The 20,920-nt window shown below is 35.5% G+C and overlaps 1 protein-coding gene across 6 annotated transcripts in view; it reads left to right on the top strand.

Annotated features, from left to right (window-relative positions):
* The window catches only part of HECTD1 (HECT domain E3 ubiquitin protein ligase 1), a 73,385-nt gene that overhangs the window by 51,489 nt on the left and 976 nt on the right, over nucleotides 1–20,920 (top strand). For 4 of the 6 annotated variants that reach the window (XM_018065889.1, XM_018065888.1, XM_018065894.1 and 1 more), the window contains 16 exons: nucleotides 3,267–3,400; nucleotides 4,231–4,353; nucleotides 8,066–8,222; nucleotides 10,943–11,165; nucleotides 12,260–12,314; nucleotides 12,547–12,729; nucleotides 13,125–13,332; nucleotides 13,417–13,502; nucleotides 13,655–13,782; nucleotides 15,187–15,388; nucleotides 16,741–16,878; nucleotides 17,141–17,748; nucleotides 18,474–18,552; nucleotides 18,649–18,742; nucleotides 19,423–19,573; nucleotides 20,670–20,814. In XM_018065889.1, the coding sequence (XP_017921378.1) occupies nucleotides 3,267–3,400; nucleotides 4,231–4,353; nucleotides 8,066–8,222; nucleotides 10,943–11,165; nucleotides 12,260–12,314; nucleotides 12,547–12,729; nucleotides 13,125–13,332; nucleotides 13,417–13,502; nucleotides 13,655–13,782; nucleotides 15,187–15,388; nucleotides 16,741–16,878; nucleotides 17,141–17,748; nucleotides 18,474–18,552; nucleotides 18,649–18,742; nucleotides 19,423–19,573; nucleotides 20,670–20,814 (2,714 nt within the window). The remainder of the gene's footprint in view (nucleotides 1–3,266; nucleotides 3,401–4,230; nucleotides 4,354–8,065; nucleotides 8,223–10,942; nucleotides 11,166–12,259; nucleotides 12,315–12,546; nucleotides 12,730–13,124; nucleotides 13,333–13,416; nucleotides 13,503–13,654; nucleotides 13,783–15,186; nucleotides 15,389–16,740; nucleotides 16,879–17,140; nucleotides 17,749–18,473; nucleotides 18,553–18,648; nucleotides 18,743–19,422; nucleotides 19,574–20,669; nucleotides 20,815–20,920) is intronic. The other 2 variants (XM_018065890.1, XM_018065893.1) reach the window with 2 other exon arrangements.

Raw genomic sequence — 20,920 nt, 5'->3', positions numbered from 1 at the left:
TATTGAAGCAAATAAAAATCATCTAGTCCCTACCATTGTTGTCGTTTGATACATATCGTTTGATGTATCTGTTCTTAAAGGAAAAAGGAATTCAGTCTATCCTTTCTGGACAGCTCTTTTCACTGAGTACACTGTAAAAATGTTTTAATATAGTTCAGTGAGTTTCTACAGCATAGAGTGGCTGCCAGATATTCCTCTGTTTGACTGTATGATCATTATTTAATATTGATTGGATATTTAAGTAACAGTTTTTCATTACCATCAGCATTGTTATGAGTGAGCAACCTTTATATTTTTGTGTCTCTTTCTTAGGGTAAATTCCTAAAGGAGTAGTTGTTGAATTTCCTTCCAAAAAGGTTGTACTCCCATCATTATTGTTTTAGAATACCCTTTATCACAATCCTTGATCACCTGTTCTTTTTTCAAAATTACTTTGTTAATTTCAAATTTAAAAAGTTTATATGAAGATATATTTTAAGTACTATCTTGTGTGTGCATCATTTTAATATGTTTTCATTTTTTTGAGAATGTGGTCTCTCGTATTCCAAGCTACCAACTGGATCTGATGATCTGTGATTTTAGGAAAAGCATTATGTTTCTGTTTCTACTTTATATGTTAAATAAGTATGTAGCAAAATGATGATGATAGTTACACCAAAGTATCGTACATTCACCAAATAAGCATTTCTACTTTGGTTTTCCTCATGGAGGCCTTCTGTTTCTCCCTATTACTATGTTAACTTTAAGCTTTAGTTCTGTTAATAAATCATGTGAAGGTTAAGAAAGTTGTAGGTATATTAATGGGAAAGAATATTGAGGAGTCAGGGCTAATGACTGCCTTTTAAAAATTATTCTTTGGTGATTAAAATCTCCTTTTCTGCATTTCTAAAACTGGAGGACTCTTCAACAGTGCTGTTGTATGAAGGATCAGAGTCACATCTGCATTATAAAATAATTTCTATATATGCAAATGTTCACTGTGTTATGTTTTGAGGGACATGATTTGGTTGTGTGATATAATCAAATGTGTGAAATAAGGAGCTTTTTAAAATATATATATTATCCTTGTGAAGTGAAAATGTTAGTCGCTTAGTTGTGTTCACCTCTTTGCAACGCTATGGACTGTAGCCCGCCAGGCTCCTCTGTCCATGGCATTCTCTAGACAAGAATACTGGAGTCGGTAGCCATTCCCTTCTTCAGGGGATCATCCCAACCCAGGGATCAAACTTATGTCTCCTACACTGCAGGCAGATTCTTTACCATCTGAGCCACCAGGGAAGCCTTATATAATATACTAAGATGAAAAAGGGAAGATGAGTAAAACCACTGACTTCAGTGAATTGTAACAGATGAAAAATGGAATTTATATACGTACATATTTTTTCCTTTAAGAAATAAACCTAAAAGTGGAATTTGTTTTGTGTACCTGCCACATCATATTCATGAGGACCATTACCTAAAATGCAGGATGGCACTTGACATGTTTGTTGTTTAGTCACTAAGTTGTGTCTGATTCTTTCGCCACCTCCATGGACTGTAGTCTGCCACATTCCTCTGTTCATGGGAACTCCTAGCCTAGAATACTAGAGTTGGTTGCCATTTCCTTCCCCAAGGGATCTTTCTGACCCAAAAGTTGAACCCGTGTCTCCTGCATTGCAGGTGGGTTCTTTTACTGCTGAGCCAAAGGGTTAGGGGTAATATATTTCATCAAATTTAAGATGCTATTAACTATAAGATTATTTTATGTCATTAAGGAAAAAATGTTGCCAATTTAGCTGTGAATATTCTGAAATCAGTATGTGTCTTATAAGCAATGGCAAGTCATAGTAAAAGGCATTGAATTTTTAGTCTTGTATAATTATTAGACATAAAAAATTGTATTTGGTTCAGAAACCTGTAAATGCAAGTTCCTACTAAATAATAATTGGTTTTTGGAAATTCTTTTGTAATGTATATACTGCCTTCTTATCCATAGAATTTTTTTTAAAATTCCAGATCCAATGAAAAACTCCTGTTTTAGTCCCATTATTCCTCTTTTTATTTTCTGTTCCTATGGAGAACAGCTTCTCAACATGTTCATTATGTAGGGCAGTATAAATTTGACCAAATCTTCACTGAAGGATGGAGGAGAGAGCGCCTAACAAGGAGGGAGACAAAAGGGATTAAAGTTTATTTTTTATGTGTTAGATAATTTGGATGATATATAAAGCTGTACCTACATCATTCCATAAAATAGGCATTATCTTTAAGTACTCATTATCATTAAGCAGTCTCTCCAGTCACATAGATAAATTCAGTTCTCTCTGATCAACTTAAATTCTGTTCTTTTCCCTTTCACAGTTTATGTATTCATTTGTTTACTTTTTAAATGTCTGTCTCCCCTGTAAGCTCTATGGGGGCTCATACCATGTCTATCTTGTTTACAACAATGTATCAGTTCAGTTTAGTTCAGTCGCTCAGTCGTGTCCGACTCTTTGCGACCCCATGAATCATAGCATGCCAGGCCTCCCTGTCCATCACCAACTCCTGGAGTTCCAGACTCATGTCCATTGAGTCGGTGATGCCATCCAGCCATCTCATCCTCTATCATCTCCTTCTCCTCCTGCTCCCAGTCCCTCCCAGCATCAGGGTCTTTTCCAGTGAGTCACCTCTTCCCATGAGGTGGCCAAAATACTGGAGTTGCAGCTTCAGCATCAGTCCCTCCAATGAACACCCAGGACTGATCTCCTTTAGGATTGACTGGTTGGATCTCCTTGCAGTCTAAGGGACTCTCAAGAGTCTTCTCCAACACTACAGTTCAAAAGTATCAATTCTTAGGCACTCAGCTTTTTTCAGTCTATACCTAGTGCCTAATGCAATCTTGGCACATAGTAGGCACTCAAACAGATGCGTGTTGAGACAGCTAATGATTCCAAAGTGTTCTCTTTCCACCATTGTGTTTCCACTGATTTATACAGAGAATGTGATAGGGCTGCTTTTATATTTTTAAAATACCCCATATTGTTGACCTTTTTAAAAAATGATTTAGTGAATACAGATTTACTTTATTACCATCCTTTATCCCACGTCATTTTCTGCCATGCTTGGGACTATTTACTGCTGTTACTCACCCTTGTGTGTGGTGGTAGAAGAGTGGCATCACTAAATGCGGCCTTTATACCTGAACTTTTGAATTTTACCTGTGTATTATAAAACAGATTCACAAAGGTTCTCTGGTATGCTTTGTTACTTGTGTTAAGAGGAAGATTGTTGGTTTTGTTTTCTAGATTTCCTTGATAGCTGCCGTGCCAGCACTCTGTTAGCTGAGCTGGATGACGATGAGGACTTGCCAGAGCCAGACGAGGAAGATGATGAAAATGAAGATGACAATCAGGAGGACCAAGAATACGAGGAGGTTATGGTAGAGAGAGAGTCCCCCATTTTCTTAACTAAGATAGGATGTTGATAATTGAAGAAAAGAAAAGCAACATTCTAGTTAAACTTTGAAGCAAGAAAATAGAGCACCAGTGTGAAAGCTGTGCTGATGTTTTTACAGGTTTAAAAATGTGAAGAACTGCAGTAATCCTAAATAATACAATTTTCAGGACCTCCCCTGGCAATTCAGCGGTTAAGATAAGGGACCCAGGTTTGATCTCTGGTTGGAGAACTAAGATCCTACATGCCATGTGGCATAGACAAAAAAAAAAAAAGCTATACTTAGAATTTTCTGCTATCTACTGTTTTGCAGACAGTATCTATATTATCTCATGAGTCTTTACACAGACCTGTGAGATAGAGACATAGAAAACATAATTTGCTCTAATTAATCAGAGTTAAGTAGGAAAGTAGAACCCAAGCTTAGGCAGTATGATCCAGAACCCCTAGTGTTAACTATGATTGTCTTAAAATTGAACTTCTTGAAAATGCCTTTTAACTTCATGTATAATTTTAATTTCCTGTTATAAAACGTTAGACGATTAAAGCTTTTTTTCCTAAATTGGGTTTTAGTGGGGTAGAGAACTTCCAAGAAATGCTTTTGTATACTTTTCTTGGAAAATATATAGACCATGGGCACGTTTCTTCTGAATGTTAGTATATGATGTATGATGAATTTAAAACTTTTCTATAAATGGCTAATGAAGTTTTCTAATGACAGTTTTGATAACATGGATAAATAGTTCGGGTCAAGGCTGAAGAGGGATATATATGAGTCACGTAATTAGACATGTCTCTTTCCATTTTCTGTATCAGATTCTGAGACGTCCATCCCTACAGCGCCGAGCTGGCTCCCGCTCTGATGTAACACACCATGCTGTCACCTCACAGCTACCACAGGTCCCAGCTGGAGCGGGGAGCCGACCTATTGGGGAGCAGGTAATATCCTCATGTCTGCCTTCCTACAGTGGAGTTTTTTCCTTCCACAGTAAAGCACTGACTGAAATGTCTAGGAAAATCTACAGAGGGGGTAGGATGAGGGCAGGAAGCAACCAGAGTTAACAGAAGGATACTTGCCCAACTACATGGGTTCCATAAACCAGGTAGAGTCCATGATGTCTCTCCTGTAATCCAGACACGGTTTTCTTACTTGAAACACCCGCCTTGGCCTTTTCTGGTAGTAAGCATATATTAAAATCAGTTCAGTTCAGTTCAGTCACTCAGTTGTGTCTGACTCTTTGCAACCTCATGGACTGCAGCACGCCAGGCCTCCCTGTCCATCAACAACTCCTGGAGTTTACTCAAACTCATTGACTTGGTGATGCCATCCAACCATCTCATCCTCTGTCGTCCCCTTCTTCTCTTGCCTTCAATCTTTCCCAGCATCAGGGTCTTTTCAGATGAGTCAGCTCTTTGTATCAGGTGGCCAACATACTGGAGTTTCAGCTTCAGCATCAGTCCTTCCAATGAATACTCAGGACTGATCTCCTTTAGGATGGACTGGTTGGATCTCCTTGCAGTCCAAGGGACTCTCAAGAGTCTTCTCCAACACCGCAGTTCAAAACCATCAATTATTTGGCGCTCAGCTTTCTTTATAGTCCAACTCTCACATCCTGACTACTGGAAAAACCATAGCCTTGACTACACGGACCTTTGTTGGCACAGTAATGTGTCTGCTTTTTAATATGCCGTCTAGTTGGTGATAACTTTCCTTCCAAGGAGTAAGCGTCTTTTAATTTCATGGCTGCAGTCACCATCTGCAGTGATTTTTGGAGCCCAAAAAAATAAAGTCTGACACTGTTTCCACTGTTCCTTCATCTCTTTGCCATGAAGTGATGGGACCGGACGCCATGATCTCAGTTTTCTGAATGTTGAGCTTTAAGCCAATTCTTTCACTCTCCTCTTTCAGTTTCATCAAGAGGCTCTTCAGTTCTTCACTTTTTACCATAAGGATGGGGTCATCTGCATATCTGAGGTTACTGATATTTTTCCCAGCAATCTTGATTCCAGCCTGTGGTTCATCCAGCCCAGAGTTTCTCATGATGTACTCTGCATATAAGTTAAGTAAGCAGGATGAAAATATACAGCCTTGACATACTCCTTTTCCTATTTGGAACCAGTCTGTTGTTCCATCTCCAGTTCTAACTGTTGCTTCCTGACCTGCATATAGGTTTCTCAAGAGGCAGGTCAGGTGGTCTGGTATTCCCATCTCTTTCAGAATTTTCCACAGTTTATTGTGATACACGCAGTCAAAGGCTTTGGCATAGTCAATAAAGCAGAAATAGATGTTTTTCTGGAATTCTGCTTTTTCGATGATCCAGCAGATGTTGGCAATTTGATCTCTGGTTCCTATGTCTTTTCTAAAACCAGCTTGAACATCTGGAAGTTCATGGTTCATGTATCGTTGAAACCTGGCTTGGAGAATATTGAGCATTACTTTGCTAGCGTGTGAGATGAGTGCAACTGTGTGGTAGTTTGAGCATTCTTTCACATTGCCTTTCTTTGGGATTGGAATGGAAACTAACCTTTTCTAGTCCTGTGGCCACTGCTGAGTTTTCCAAATTTGCTGGCATATTGAGTGCAGCACTTCCACAGCATCATCTTTTAAGATAATGAAATAGCTCAACTGGAATTCCATCACCTCCACTAGCTTTGTTCGTAGTGATTCCTCCTAAGGCCCACTTGACTTCACATTCCAGGATGTCTGACTCTGGGTGAGTGATCGCACCATCTTGATTATCTGAGTCATGAAGATCTTTTTTGTATAGTTTTTCTGTGTATTCTTGCCACGTCTTCTTCATATCTTCTGCTTCTGTTAGGTCCATACCATTTCTGTCCTTTATTGAGCCCATCTTTGCATGAAATGTTCCCTGATATCTCTAATTTTGTTGAAGAGATCTCTTGTCTTTCCCATTCTTTTAGCCTTTGCCCTGCTTCATTCTGTACTCCAAGGCCAAATTTGCCTGTTGCTCCAGGTATTTCTTGATTTTCTACTTTAGCAATCCAGTCCCCTATAATGAAAAGGACATCTTTTGGGGGTGTTAATTCTGGAAGGTCTTGTAGGTCTTCATAAAACTGTTCAGCTTCTTCAGCATTACTGGTTGGGGCATAGACTTGGATTACTGTGATATTGAATGGTTTGCCTTGGAAACAAACCAAGATCATTCTGTCATTTTTGAGACTGCATCCAAGTACTGCATTTTGGACTCTTTTGTTGACTGTGATAGCTATTCCATATCTTCTAAGGGATTCTTGCCCACAGTAGTAGATATATTGGTCGTCTGCGTTAATTTCACCCATTCCAGTCCATTTTTGTTCGCTGATTCCTAAAATGTTGACGTTCACTCTTGCCATCTCCTGTTTGATCACTTCCAATTTGCCTTGATTCATGAACCTAACATTCTAGGTTCCTATGCAATATTGCTCTTTACAGCATGGTTAATAGCTGTTTTCTAAGATTTGTAGTTTACACAGTAGAGTAATAGAAGTATTAGCCTATTAGCTAACATTTATTTATCTTTAATTATGTGCTAGATACTGCTTATGTATATTAACTAATTCAATGCTTTCAACAACCCTTTTAAGTTATTATTAGTCCCAGTTTTCAGATGAAATGATTACTAAAGATCACACGTAGAAGTTTTAGATCCCAGAAAAAACTGGTTTCAGACCTATCAAATGTCAGTTTGATCTGCTGTAAAGGTTCATCTCAAGTGTTATGAGGGGGCTAAATGTGTACATTTAAGTATTTACATAATTATTGTTTAAAAATTATTACATTAGACATTTATAATATTTATTATTCATTGAAGTTTTGTTGATAAAAATTAATAAAAGCAAAGAAGAGGAGAAAAATGTTCCTTAAAAACCCTTTTATTATGGAATTTTTTAAACATGCTAGAAGTAGAAAGAAATATTGCAGTGAATCTCCGAGAAGTCATCATTTGACAAATCAACACTTTGTCGAACTTGTTTGAGCTATTTGCCCCAGAGTAATTTAAATCAGCTTCAAGCACTGTATGTGTTTTGTATGTAATTCAGTTTACACTTTTTTTAAAAGCGCATTTAAAAATAATTATATGTTCACAATGAGTTGCAAACTGAAAAGTCTTGTGTGCCTTTTGTCCAGTTTCTTCCAGTGGTTACATCTTACATAATTACAGTATCAGAACCAGGAAGTTGACCCAGTGTGTGTGTATGGTTCTTTATCATTTTATCACATATGTAAATTTGTGCAACAACCAGTAAATGTGCTTTTTTTTTTATGAAAATATTCATGTGTACTTTAAAAAAGTGTTAATAAGGTCTGATTTACAAAAGCATAAGCCTTCTTACAATTTCATTTGTCTTTTCCAATATTTTTGACAACTTTAAAGAAGAAGCTGTTAAACACAATTCATAAAACCTCTGTTTATAAACATTTTCCCCAAAACCTACTTACTTTTGATAAATCATTAAGAAATGTGTATATATCTATATCTATACATGTTTGTGTTGGCTCATTTTGTGCTTAAGAAATATGGCTGAATAAGAATATAAAATACCTATAGACAGAAGTACTCAACATATACCTTATTTTATAGATAGCATACCATTGTTGCAATTATGAAGAGTTTTATGTTTATCTGTACGTGGAATTTTACCTCAATAGGAAGAGGAAGAGTACGAAACTAAGGGGGGCCGCCGGAGAACATGGGATGATGATTACGTGCTCAAGAGGCAGTTTTCAGCTTTGGTTCCTGCTTTTGATCCTAGACCTGGTCGAACTAATGTCCAGCAGACAACTGATCTAGAAATTCCACCCCCAGGTATAAGATCTTTTATCTTTTGTGATTTAATTTTAATAGATTCTAGATTAAGTAGTAAGTACTGTATAGTTTAAAAAGTAAGATACTACTTGTATATGCAGATTATAAATAACAGGTTTCAGGAAAAACTATATCAGCCACAAATCCTTAAAAAATACAGCTTTTTTTTTTTTAAGAAGGAACAAAATACAGTGTTTTATTTTTTCAATTTTTATTGGAGTATAATTGCTTTTCAGTGTTGTGTTAGTTTCTGCTATACAGCAAAGTGAATCAGCTACACACATACATATATCCTCTCTTTTTTGGATATCCTTCCCATTTGGAGCACCACATAGCATTGAATATATTTTATTTTTTATTGAAGTATAGTTGCTTTACAATGTTGTGTTATTTTCTGTTGTATAGGAAAGTGATTCAGTTATACATATATGTACTCTTTTTCATAGTTTTTGCATTATGGCTAATTACAGGATATTGAATATAGTTCTCTGTGCTATGCAGTAGGCATTTGTTTATCTTATATATAGTAGTTTATATCTGCTAATCCCAGTCTCCTAATTTATCCCTCCCCCACTGCCTTTCCCATTTGATAATTATGTTTGTTTTCTGTATCTGTGAATCTGTTTCTGTTTTATAAATAAGTTCATTTGTATCGTATTTTAGGTTACACATTTAAGTGATATCATATGGTATTTGTCTTTCTCTGACTTATTTCACTTATTTGTCTCTAACATGCTTTACTAGTATGTTCATATCTAGGTTCATCCATGTTGCTGTAAATGGTGTTATTTCTTTTTAATTGATAATAAATCAAAATATTTATTAATGATTATTTTATAAATATAATTACATATTAATAATTGATGAGTGTTGATTAGTAATTTTTATGTATGTCTAGTTCATTGTGTGTGTGTGTATACACACCACCTCTTCTTTATCCATTCATCTGTTGTTAGACATTTAGGCTGCCTCCATGTCTTGACTTTTAAATTAGAGTATTTTGAAAATACACTGTTTTATAGTCGTATAAATTTTAAAGGAAGGCCTCATTTAAAGGTAGATACTTTGTATTCTTCTTTCTACTAGATTAAATTGTTAAACATTACTCCCATTCAGCTTTTCTTTGGAAAGCTATGTAGCGGTTTTAGTTATGGCCTCTGGAGTCAGTCAGCCTGAGTGGTAGCCCCATCTCTTACAACTCTGGTTTGGATGTGGCAGGCACACTAATGGCCCCATACACTCCACTGCCCTCCCGCCTCCACCCTGAAAGCTGTGTAGGTCCTAACCCCTAGAGTCTGTGAATATGTCACCTTAACATGAGAAAAGACTTTGGAGATGTGATTAAGAATCTTGAGATGGGGAAATTACCCTGATTTTCGGATGAGCCCAGTGTAATCACAAGTGTCCTCATAAGAGAGCGACAGGAGGGTCAAAGTCAGAAAGCCGCAATCATACTATTGAGGGGCCATGAGGCAAGGAAAATGGGAAGCTTCTGGATGCTAGAAAAATCAAGGAAATGGATTCTTCCCTGGAGCCTCCAAAAGAAACAAAGTCTTGCCGGCCCATTTTAGATTTCTTACCTCTAGAATTATAAGATAATACATTTGTGTTCTTTTAAACCACTCAGTTTGTGGTCATTTGTTACAGCAGCAATAGGAAACTAATAAACTGGGCAAATCCCTACCCTGTACAAGCCTGACTTTCCTCATCTCTTATATGGGGAAAATAGTAGTCCTTGTTTGACCATGTAGTTAAAAGGATTAAATGAGGTAAAATATAGAAAGTGCCTAGCATGGTACCTGATGTGTGTCTCAGTAAATGTCAGCTATTGCAATCAATATATTATCCTTCAAGAAAACTTAAATGTTAGTGTGGAATGTACTTTTTACTTGATAGAAAGATACTTCAGTTAAATGTGAAAGTACACTTTATAGTATAACATGTGGTATATGATGTAGTATAATGGTGAGAAAGAGTATGAATAAAGATATCTCAAATAGGAAAATCTATTCTAGGGAGTATGAATACGTACAGATTTTCGACAGAGCTCTTTAACAATGTATTTCATATTTTTACTGCTACAATTGGTATCATACAAGTATTCACTGTATACCCAGATGATTACAGAAGTATTTTTTAAAACTTGGAAATGACCTTCATTATGTTTTGAGAATGGAATTGTTTCAGTTAAAGTACAATGGAATGTCATGCGGTGAATAAAATAATACCTTATAACACTGTATCATGCTATGAGGAAAAGATTCCTGAGATTTAAAAAGACAGTACATCACTAAATACTTAGGAACCTAATTGTCTTTGTGTGTATGTACTTCATAACACACTCATTCAGTATACATAAAAAGTTGACAGGTCTTTAACTGAGTATGTGATTTTCTCTGGATGTAAGATATTAATAATTTTAGAGTTTTCTCATTTATAAAAATAAAATTTTCTGAAATACTCATAGTTGTCATGTATATCGTAATAAAAACAAGAGATTCATATCATATGCATAAATTCTACCCTAGAACCCTTTAAGTAACATAGGTATATTCTTCTCATTTACAAAAAAAATTGACACCAAGAGAATCTTAAGTAGCTGATCTCTTTAAATTATTTATGTCAGAAGAGCTTAGATTTCATGTGACCTGTCTCCTGATGGCACAGTACTCTTTCTGGACTGCTTGTTTTAATGTTTTTCACATCTTCTGTATTTTTAGGAACTCCTCATTCAGAGCTTTTGGAAGAAGTTGAATGTACTCCATCACCTCGATTAGCCCTCACTTTAAAAGTAACAGGTCTTGGAACAACTCGTGAAGTTGAATTACCACTCACTAATTTCAGATCAACCATCTTTTACTATGTACAGAAATTGCTTCAGTTGTCATGTAATGGCAATGTGAAATCAGATAAACTTAGGCGTATCTGGGAGCCAACATACACGTAAGAAGTTTTAATTTAATATTTTAAGTAGATATTTTCATAGTATGCAAGCCAAGTATTGTATTTTCTGTTTTTTGTATTATAAGAACAGAAAAGATTAACTTCTCTCAGTTTATAGGAATAGAGAAGAACATTTCTGACTCCTGATATATAAAGGTTAAAGCTTACAACTGGAAGGAGCTTTAGACTAATTCCTCATGTAGTGATTGTTGAACTCTTTGACTGGGATTGTATATGAAATAGTAAATATTTTCTATATTTGTTTGGGGTCTCTTAGTTAAGCATACCTCTCTTTGTTCATTCATTTATCTGTTCAACAAATAATTGCCAATGACCTTGGGCAAAATTTATATAGCATTTTAGTACTATGTTTTCTAATCTGTAAAATGAGAGTAGTTGTGAGGAATCCGTAAATTAATATATATAAAGTAGATTCAGTACTATCTGGGATGTAGAGGGTGCTCAGTAAGTACTACCTATCATAAGATTTATTATGTAGTAATATAAATTTATATAATTTAATATTATAACTGTTATAGTCATCCTGCATGACTTTATTTTTCTTAGTTTCTATATCTGATGTTCTGTTAACATCATTGATACTCTTATATAATGTTTAATAATGTAATCTAGGTCTTTTTGAGACAACACAAGGTCATCATGGCATACTCTTCCTTCAGTTTTAATTGGAATAATTAAAGTTGACAATTTGATCTCAACTGCCTTACATGAACATAAGGGCTCTTGGTCCTTCTTATTCTTATCCATCTAGATAAAAACAAGTCTCATTTTTATAACAGTATGTGAAAGCTATAATATAAGGTGTAGCATATTCATTTCTTTAAAAGTTCCAGGTTTGATATATGTTTTCTTCTTAATAATGCTAAATTTATAAGCCACAACTTTTTCAGGAATATGATTTCTGCTACTTTGCCCAGTTTAACAGATTAATACTTTTTCTTAATAAATTCTCCGAGTTCAGTGTTTAAGCATATAGTGACCTCATCATATGTTTTTAAAGAATTGAAACCTTATTGGAAATAACACAGATCATTTGATTTATGAATTAACTTGAATAATATCTTCATGTTTAGAATTATGTACAGAGAAATGAAGGATTCTGACAAAGAAAAGGAAAATGGAAAAATGGTGAGTATTTTTAGGAAATGAATCTTTATTCTTGGCTACTTAGTAAAAGAAAAAGCAAAGCAAGGAAAAACTAACACTGTGTTTCAGTTGAACAGTTGAGGGAGAAATCAGCAACATGGGATTCTTCAGATTAGCTTAAATGCATGATCTTGAAGCCACCTTATGAAATGCATGTGAAATAGCATAGACTTTATAATCAGGAAAGGCCAACATTTGGTTTTTCCTATTGTAGGGTTGTTGGTCTATAGAGCATGTGGAACAGTACCTTGGCACTGATGAATTACCAAAGAATGACTTGATAACCTACCTGCAGAAGAATGCAGACGCCGCTTTCCTGCGCCACTGGAAATTAACTGGCACTAATAAAAGTATTAGGAAAAACAGAAATTGTTCTCAGCTCATAGCTGCATATAAGGTATATATTGGCATCAAGACACTGTTTTGATTGGGAATGGCTTTGCTTTGTTTGCAGCTTTTTAAGTATTCTTACAGAAGAGCAGTTCGTTGGGACATACTAAAAAATGAGGTTGAATTAACATTGTTAATATGCCAATGCTAAAATTTCAAATTTGGTTTGTGGCATTGGATTTAAATACATAGTTTTAACTGTGGCTTTCAGTAGTTATATTTTGAGAATTTTATTGGTTTAGAATACGTTAAGCCTTGACTTGGGTGATACTGTTTTTATTTTAAAAGAACGCAGTTTTGTTTTTTTTTTGTAAGAATTCGAGCTTTTTCCCATTAATACTAATAGGATGATATATTGTTTTTCTTGAAAATGATTAATGGCTGGTTTTCCTGTTTCTATAGGATTTTTGTGAGCATGGAACAAAGTCTGGGTTAAACCAGGGGGCCATTTCTACTCTTCAAAGTAGTGATATTCTTAATTTGACAAAAGAACAACCTCAGGCCAAAGCAGGCAATGGGCAGAATTCATGTGGTGTGGAAGACGTCCTTCAGCTCCTGCGTATTCTGTATATAGTTGCAAGTGACCCTTACTCAAGAATATCCCAGGAAGGTCTGTAAGAATCCTTGTTTCATTTCTGTGGCATTTAAACAAATAAGTCAGTTTATATTTTTATTAATTCTATTACTTTTACAGAAGGTGATGAGCAGCCTCAGTTTACTTTTCCACCAGATGAATTCACTAGCAAAAAAATCACAACAAAAATTTTGCAGCAAATTGAGGTAATAAAACCAGATAGTTGAACTCTTGAATCTGTTGGACTTTCAAAGTATTACCTCTCCTTCTTTTTGTTCCTCCCACCATTTCTCCTGTTAATAATCGACTCCCTTTTGTCTTTGTTAATAATAGGACTTTGTTATTTGTTAATTTGCAGGAACCGTTGGCATTGGCAAGTGGAGCTCTGCCGGACTGGTGTGAACAGTTAACCAGCAAGTGTCCTTTTCTGATACCATTTGAAACTAGACAGCTTTATTTCACATGTACAGCGTTTGGTGCATCAAGGTAGGAAGTGTGTCTTTTTATATTTTTGGAATAAATGTCTTAATGTTTTATATAAGCTTAAAATGTACTTATACTTTATATCAAGACTGATGCAGAGAATATATTGGAAAGAATTTCTTGGAAAGAGTTGTCAATATTTGGGAATTCCTTGATGGTCCAATGGTTTGGACTCTACACTTTCACTGCCAAGGGTGAAGGTTCAGTTCCTGGTGGGGGAAACTATGATCTTTCAAGCTGTGTGGCATGGCCAAGTTAAAAAAAAAAAGAGTTGGCAACATTTAAACATTTTTTGGTTTCTGATTGTACCTAAGCACTCTTAGAACAGTGTGGATTTAAGTACTGTGTTTTCCATAAGCTAGCATTTATTGTACAGTATTTAAGTGGTTTACATAAATTTTTTGTTGCTGAAATTCCCAAGAATATAAAATTTAATGCTTGAAAATAGCTTTGACATAACATTAAAATATATCTTTTGGCCATTATTTTTCTCTTGCTACCATATAACATACTATAAATTTTACTTTTTGTTTTTCTGTCTCCTTCATTAGATGAAATTTCATGAAGGCAGGCATTTCTGGCAGTTTTGTTCACTGCTCTCATTGTATTGCATGTTGTACTGTATGTATATTATACTGTTCTCACTGTGGTTGCTCCATAAATATTTGTTGAATGATTGAATACCCAGAGTAATTTCAAAGTAGATGTAAAAAAGTTATAATTTTAATGGATCTGCCTGTTGCCCTGATAAGTTACATTTGTTGTAGCGTTTTATATCCTTTACCAAGCATTTGTGCGCATAACACTGTAGGCAGTAAAGAACACTGAATGCTAACCATTAGACCACCAGGGAACTCCCTGATTTTTATAAATGAGGAAATTGATTCTCAAAGTATATAGCTGATTGGTCTCAGGGTACCCAAAAAGTTATAGCACATATGGTAGATCTTTCATCTTGTTTTTCTTAGTTCAGGAGTCTTTCTTTCATCCTAGATGGGTTAGCTCTGCATTGTTACAAAGGAAATGTTTCAAACTCACAATACTGTTTCAGTGGTGGATTCAGTTATTTAATAAAGATAGCTTAACCATTTTTATATTCTCTGATTTAGGAAATGTTTGTTTATGTTATTAGGTATTATGAGTTTGTCAATATTTTTATGTGTTGTGTGGGGTTGGACCACAGACCTTTATTTTGATCTGCTAATTGCTAAAATAAAAAGGGAGAATACAGACTCAGTATTTTCTCAGTTTGTTTAAGGAAATTTAAAAAAAGATTAGTGTATTTGATCACCTGATAGAATACTATTTTAAAAACATTCTTAAATCTTTTGAATTTTGTTGCTTGTGTAGTAGTACAATCAAACTGTTGCTGTAGGCTACAGCTACAGAGATGTTTTTCTATTTCAGAGCAATTGTGTGGCTACAAAACCGACGTGAGGCCACTGTGGAAAGAACAAGGACCACAAGTAGTGTGAGGCGAGATGATCCTGGAGAGTTCCGTGTTGGTCGTCTCAAGCATGAAAGAGTAAAAGTTCCACGTGGTGAATCACTGATGGAGTGGGCTGAGAATGTCATGCAAATACATGCAGATCGGAAATCAGTGCTTGAGGTACCGCTATATAAATTTCTTTTACTGTGCAGGAATGACAACTAGAGAGTCAATTTCTATTCTTCCACCGCATAAAAACTACATTAAGAAAAAAAAAACTGCATTAGATCCAAGTGAGAGGGATTCCTCTGCCTTCTGGGCAAAGGCCTTCTCCTCTGGCAGGGCATCTTTCATGAGAGGATGTTAGCTCACCTCCTCAGGGTCAGGATCTCATGGCGTAATGAGCAGCAGAGAATATCTTCACTCATGAAGTGGGAGAGTGCTTGGTCTGTTTGAAGGACACCACTCATTTCTTAGCAAAGCCTGAACCAAGTAATTGTATTCCACAAAGGATTCTGATACTCCGAATTTTACCTTTATATTAATGCTGTGCCACAAGATACCTGCTTTCTTTGGAGCACATGTGTTTTGTAGTATTGTTTAACTTAAATTGTGCTTGGTGTTGTATCCTGGGTTTTTATTTCTGTATTGAGAAATTTTATAGCAATTGGCAGTAGGAAATTCAGTATATTTACTGCAGAGATGTTACTGTGGGCATTGTTGATTATATTCCTTATATATGAGAGACAAAGAAATACCTCTCCTGTCACAGATGTCAGCCCCCTGATGTGTGATTTTTTGGATCACAGACTGGTAAATGAGATACATCTCTAGAAAATTTATATGCCTTATGGCTTTCACTTTAAAATTTCTGTGCCTGGGAATCCCCTGGCAGTCCAGTGGTTAGGGCGCCACACTTCCATTGCAGGGCACACCCGTTCAGTCGCCACGCGGATCAGTCAAAAAGAAGAAAGAAGTTTCTGTGCCTTCATCTGTTCTTTTACCCATATATTCCTCTAATGTAGATAATTATTATTTTACCATGTACTGTATATTTTTATAAGCTGCCTCAGATTTCTAGAATACATGGACTATGTATAAAAATCCTTAAAGTGATTGCTAGAAGTCAGAAAAAAGGAGTTTAGGTTTTAGTGTCACATAGACAGACACACAAACACACAGATCTGTATACCATCATCTCCTCAAGCAAATGATATAACCTCTTTATCTAAAATTTGGTTTGCTTTGATGTGAAAAGGAGATGATAGTTCATTTTGTAGGTTTGTTGTGAGAAGTAAATTGATGTATGAACAGTGCTAACCACAGTGTTTGAATAGGGAATAGTGTACAACAAATCAAGTTTCTCTTTAGAAAAACTAAACTAGAAACTGTTGTGTGGCTTATATTATACCACTGCTATTTAAAAAAAACATGTATCACAGTAGGACTGGGTTTTGGCAAGAATGGGATCATTACAGAAATGATTTTTTTTTAAGCTTACTTTCCCTCATAATTTATTTGTTCATGTTTAGGTTGAATTTTTAGGAGAAGAAGGAACTGGTTTGGGGCCCACGTTAGAGTTCTATGCTCTGGTAGCAGCAGAATTCCAGAGAACTGACTTGGGAGCTTGGCTTTGTGATGATAACTTTCCAGATGATGAATCTCGTCATGTAAGATTTATTTCCTATTTCATGATTTGATTTGCGATTCAGCTTTTAGAAAGTTAAAAATTGGATATGCTTTCAGAACATAAGTCAGGTTTTCTGACTCTGCTTTTATTATTGAATAATCTTGATATTATTAAAAGATAAAATTTAGTCAACAAAACATATTTAATAAAGTGTGTTTATAGATACTATGTAGCACAGGTAAGATGTTTAATGTTTATGGGTCTTTTGATTTTATTTGCATTTCTCCTCCTAAAAATATCAGGTCGATCTTGGAGGTGGATTGAAACCTCCCGGATACTATGTGCAGAGATCATGTGGACTGTTTACAGCTCCATTTCCACAAGACAGTGATGAGCTTGAAAGGATCACAAAACTCTTTCATTTCCTTGGAATTTTCTTGGCCAAATGCATTCAAGACAACAGACTTGTGGACTTACCTATTTCCAAACCTTTCTTTAAACTTATGTGTATGGGGGACATTAAAAGTAATATGAGCAAACTGATTTATGAGTCACGAGGTGACAGAGACCTACACTGCACTGAAAGTCAGTCTGAAGCCTCTACAGAAGAAGGGCATGACTCACTCTCAGTAGGAAGCTTTGAGGAGGATTCAAAATCAGAATTCATTCTAGATCCCCCCAAACCAAAACCGCCAGCTTGGTTTAATGGAATTTTAACTTGGGAAGACTTTGAACTAGTAAACCCACACAGAGCCAGATTTTTAAAAGAAATTAAAGACCTTGCCATCAAGAGGCGCCAGATTTTAAGCAACAAAGGTCTTTCTGAAGATGAGAAGAACACAAAATTACAAGAACTAGTGCTGAAGAATCCATCAGGTTCTGGGCCTCCACTTAGCATAGAGGATTTAGGGTAAGCTTTACATATATATATTAATTCACTTATATATATACTTTTATATATATGTATATACATGCTTCAGCCTCATTGATGAGTAAGGTCTAAAGCTTTTGTTCCTTTGTCTTCAGTAATTTGCAATAAGCCTGGTCCCCAGTGGTTGCATTAACTAACTAGGATACTGCAGATTTTTCATAAAATTCTATTAATTTGTATCCACGTAATTATTACATTCTTGTTAAGTTTAACCGTGACTTTGGATTGATTGTAAGGCTTTGCTTTCCTTTTTTTCCTTCCTTCTTTTGATAATATTGAGAAGTTATGTTTAATATATTCAAGGTTTGATTTGAGGTGAGAATAACAACAGAGCATTAGTAACTTGCATAAAGCAACAGGTTCTGTTTTTGTAAAAAAATCTTAGAAACATGTTGCTGCCATAATTCATTGCAGAAATCTTTAGTTCATTAATTTTGTGCCATAAGGAGGAAGTGAAACATGGAAACATGAAAGGTGATGTTTCATGCAACCTCTGCAAAACCAGGTTTGGTAACAGTTGTCCAGATAGTTTTCCTGCACAGGGGTTTGCATTTTAAAAGGCCCCATATTTAACATCCATCTGGTAGAGTGATTTTGTTATTGTTGAGTGTAGGGAAGGGTTCATGGTTTTGGCAGCAGTGTTTTAAAATTAAACACCAGTGTTAGTTGAACGTTAATCTAATTCTTTTTTTCTGCCCTCCCAGTTTAAATTTCCAGTTTTGCCCTTCCTCAAGAATATATGGTTTTACAGCTGTGGATCTCAAGCCAAGTGGTGAAGACGAGGTACAAATTTGCTTTTAAAATGTTTGTAAATTCAGAAAAATCCTCTTAAAATATTCCTAGATATTAACAATGACCATGACAAATTTTCCTTTGCAGATGATAACAATGGATAATGCGGAAGAATATGTGGATTTGATGTTTGACTTTTGCATGCATACGGGTATTCAGAAACAGATGGAAGCCTTCAGAGGTAACTTCTAGGGTCTTTAGCTTAATCCCTCTCCTTTTACTTTGAGACACGGAAGTTAAGGTACTGCTGTGCTCAGAAATTAGACTATGCTAGTGATCTCTAGATTTGTCATCTAGTGTTTGGTCTTCCCAACAATTAGGTCCTACAGGGTACCCAGAACAGAGTGAAACATTTTCAAGCTGTAGCATACCCTAAGCTGCTCTTCCTCAGTAATGAGGGACCTACTTTGGCTTCTATTTTTTCATTTGTAAGTGGATGTAAGGTTGCATACATGATCAGGATGAATTAAACTATATTAGAACCTAAAGTCTTAAGGTAAAGAGTGAGGCAAAATATATTGAACTGTTTATCACTTACTAGTTTTAAAAATGAGAACTTTGCTTTGGCTGGCTTGTATGACATAAAGAATTGGTTGGGAAATTATCAGAATTTGGCTACTGACGATAGTGTCTGAATATTCTCTCTACATATACATCTGTGATACTAAGCAAAGATTTCTGTACTTAAAACCCTAGCACAGTTTTTACTTCAAGCTACTTTAATTTTTATTTGCTTTTTCAAATATTTATATTTGTCTTCTGTCCATTTAGTTGAGTATTTTGATTTGAAATTGGTGATTTTGAAATTGTAACTTGGAAACTCAGTTGTGTTTTGTTTTTTTTGCTGTGTGTAAAATGTAGATGGGTTTAATAAAGTTTTTCCAATGGAGAAATTAAGTTCCTTCAGCCATGAAGAGGTCCAAATGATTCTTTGTGGAAATCAGTCGCCATCCTGGGCAGCAGAGGATATTATTAATTATACTGAACCTAAGTTGGGTTATACACGTGACAGGTATGTGTTGGTTATTTTCTAAGATAGACACATTGTTTATCTTAGAATGGCAGGTTCTCTAAATGACTCAGTGAATTATATGCATAAAATGAGATAGCAATTAAGTCTCACCATTATCAAGATGCATATTCATGGATAAGCCTGAGTTTATATAGAAAGTCACCTGAATCTTGGTTAATGTTAAGATTCCTTTACTCACTATACCCTTAGGCTTTATTGCTTTTATATTAATCTTTATTTTTAAATATTTTAAAACTTAAAGAAAAGTTAAAGAATAGTTAAGAATTCTTATGTGTTCTTTACCCAGAATCACCAGTACTTAACATTTTGCTGTACTTTTACATTATATCTCTACACACACACACACACACACACACACACACACTTTTTCTGAACCATTTGAGGATACAGTGCATATACCATCTACCTTTACTCTGCAATGTATTAATGTACATTGTGAGATTCTCTCACATACCCATACTTGTTAGGAAATTCGTGATTCCATATTACTAGTTAATCCATGGTGTACATTCTAGCTGTTGATTATTCCAGTGATGTCTAGTAGCACTCAGTTCACTCCTGTTTGCCGCATATCAGGAAATTGTATTTAGTTGTGATTTATAAGTTTTCGAAGTAATGTAAATGAGAAAGTATTAAACTTAAGTAACATTGTATATATAGCTTTTTTAAAGTAAACTTTTTATTAAATATAACAGAAGTATACAAATTGCATGTAGAACCTGAAGAATTTTCACAGAATGGACACCTGCATAATCGGTACCCAGAATGAGAAAAAACTCCAAAAATCTCTGTCCCCATTTACTATTCCTAGTCATTAAATCACTGTTTCCATTGAGCTTTTCTGATTTGCTGGCTTTGTTGCATATTTGATTCCTATGCCTTTGTAAGACAGTCTTTGAAGGATATTTTTTAAGTAGTTTGCATCAGCTCATTTCATACTTACCCAAAAGTCTCTAGATATGTGGTTCTTTTGACATGTGGATATTCGTTTTGGGGGGTTATTGCTGGCTTATAAAGTAGTGGTAGTAATTTTCATTTAAATCAGATCACTATAACTCTGTTTTTCTTCTTATAGCCCTGGCTTCCTTAGGTTCGTGCGGGTTTTATGTGGTATGTCTTCAGACGAGAGGAAAGCATTTCTACAGTTTACCACTGGTTGTTCAACTCTGCCCCCAGGGGGACTGGCTAACTTGCATCCCAGGCTCACAGTTGTACGCAAGGTACAAACTAGCTACTGGACAATGTAAACCAAATTTAGTTACCTAAGGGTTGAAAGAAATGTGTATCTGAAGTCATGGTCTTCTATTATTTTCCATTCTGTTTCTG

Source organism: Capra hircus, chromosome 21 (assembly GCF_001704415.2).
Source record: "Capra hircus breed San Clemente chromosome 21, ASM170441v1, whole genome shotgun sequence".
NCBI classification, from domain to species: Eukaryota; Metazoa; Chordata; class Mammalia; order Artiodactyla; family Bovidae; genus Capra; species Capra hircus.
The sequence above is the reverse complement of the archived record's forward strand: the minus strand, read 5'-3'. Positions and strand labels throughout refer to the sequence as shown.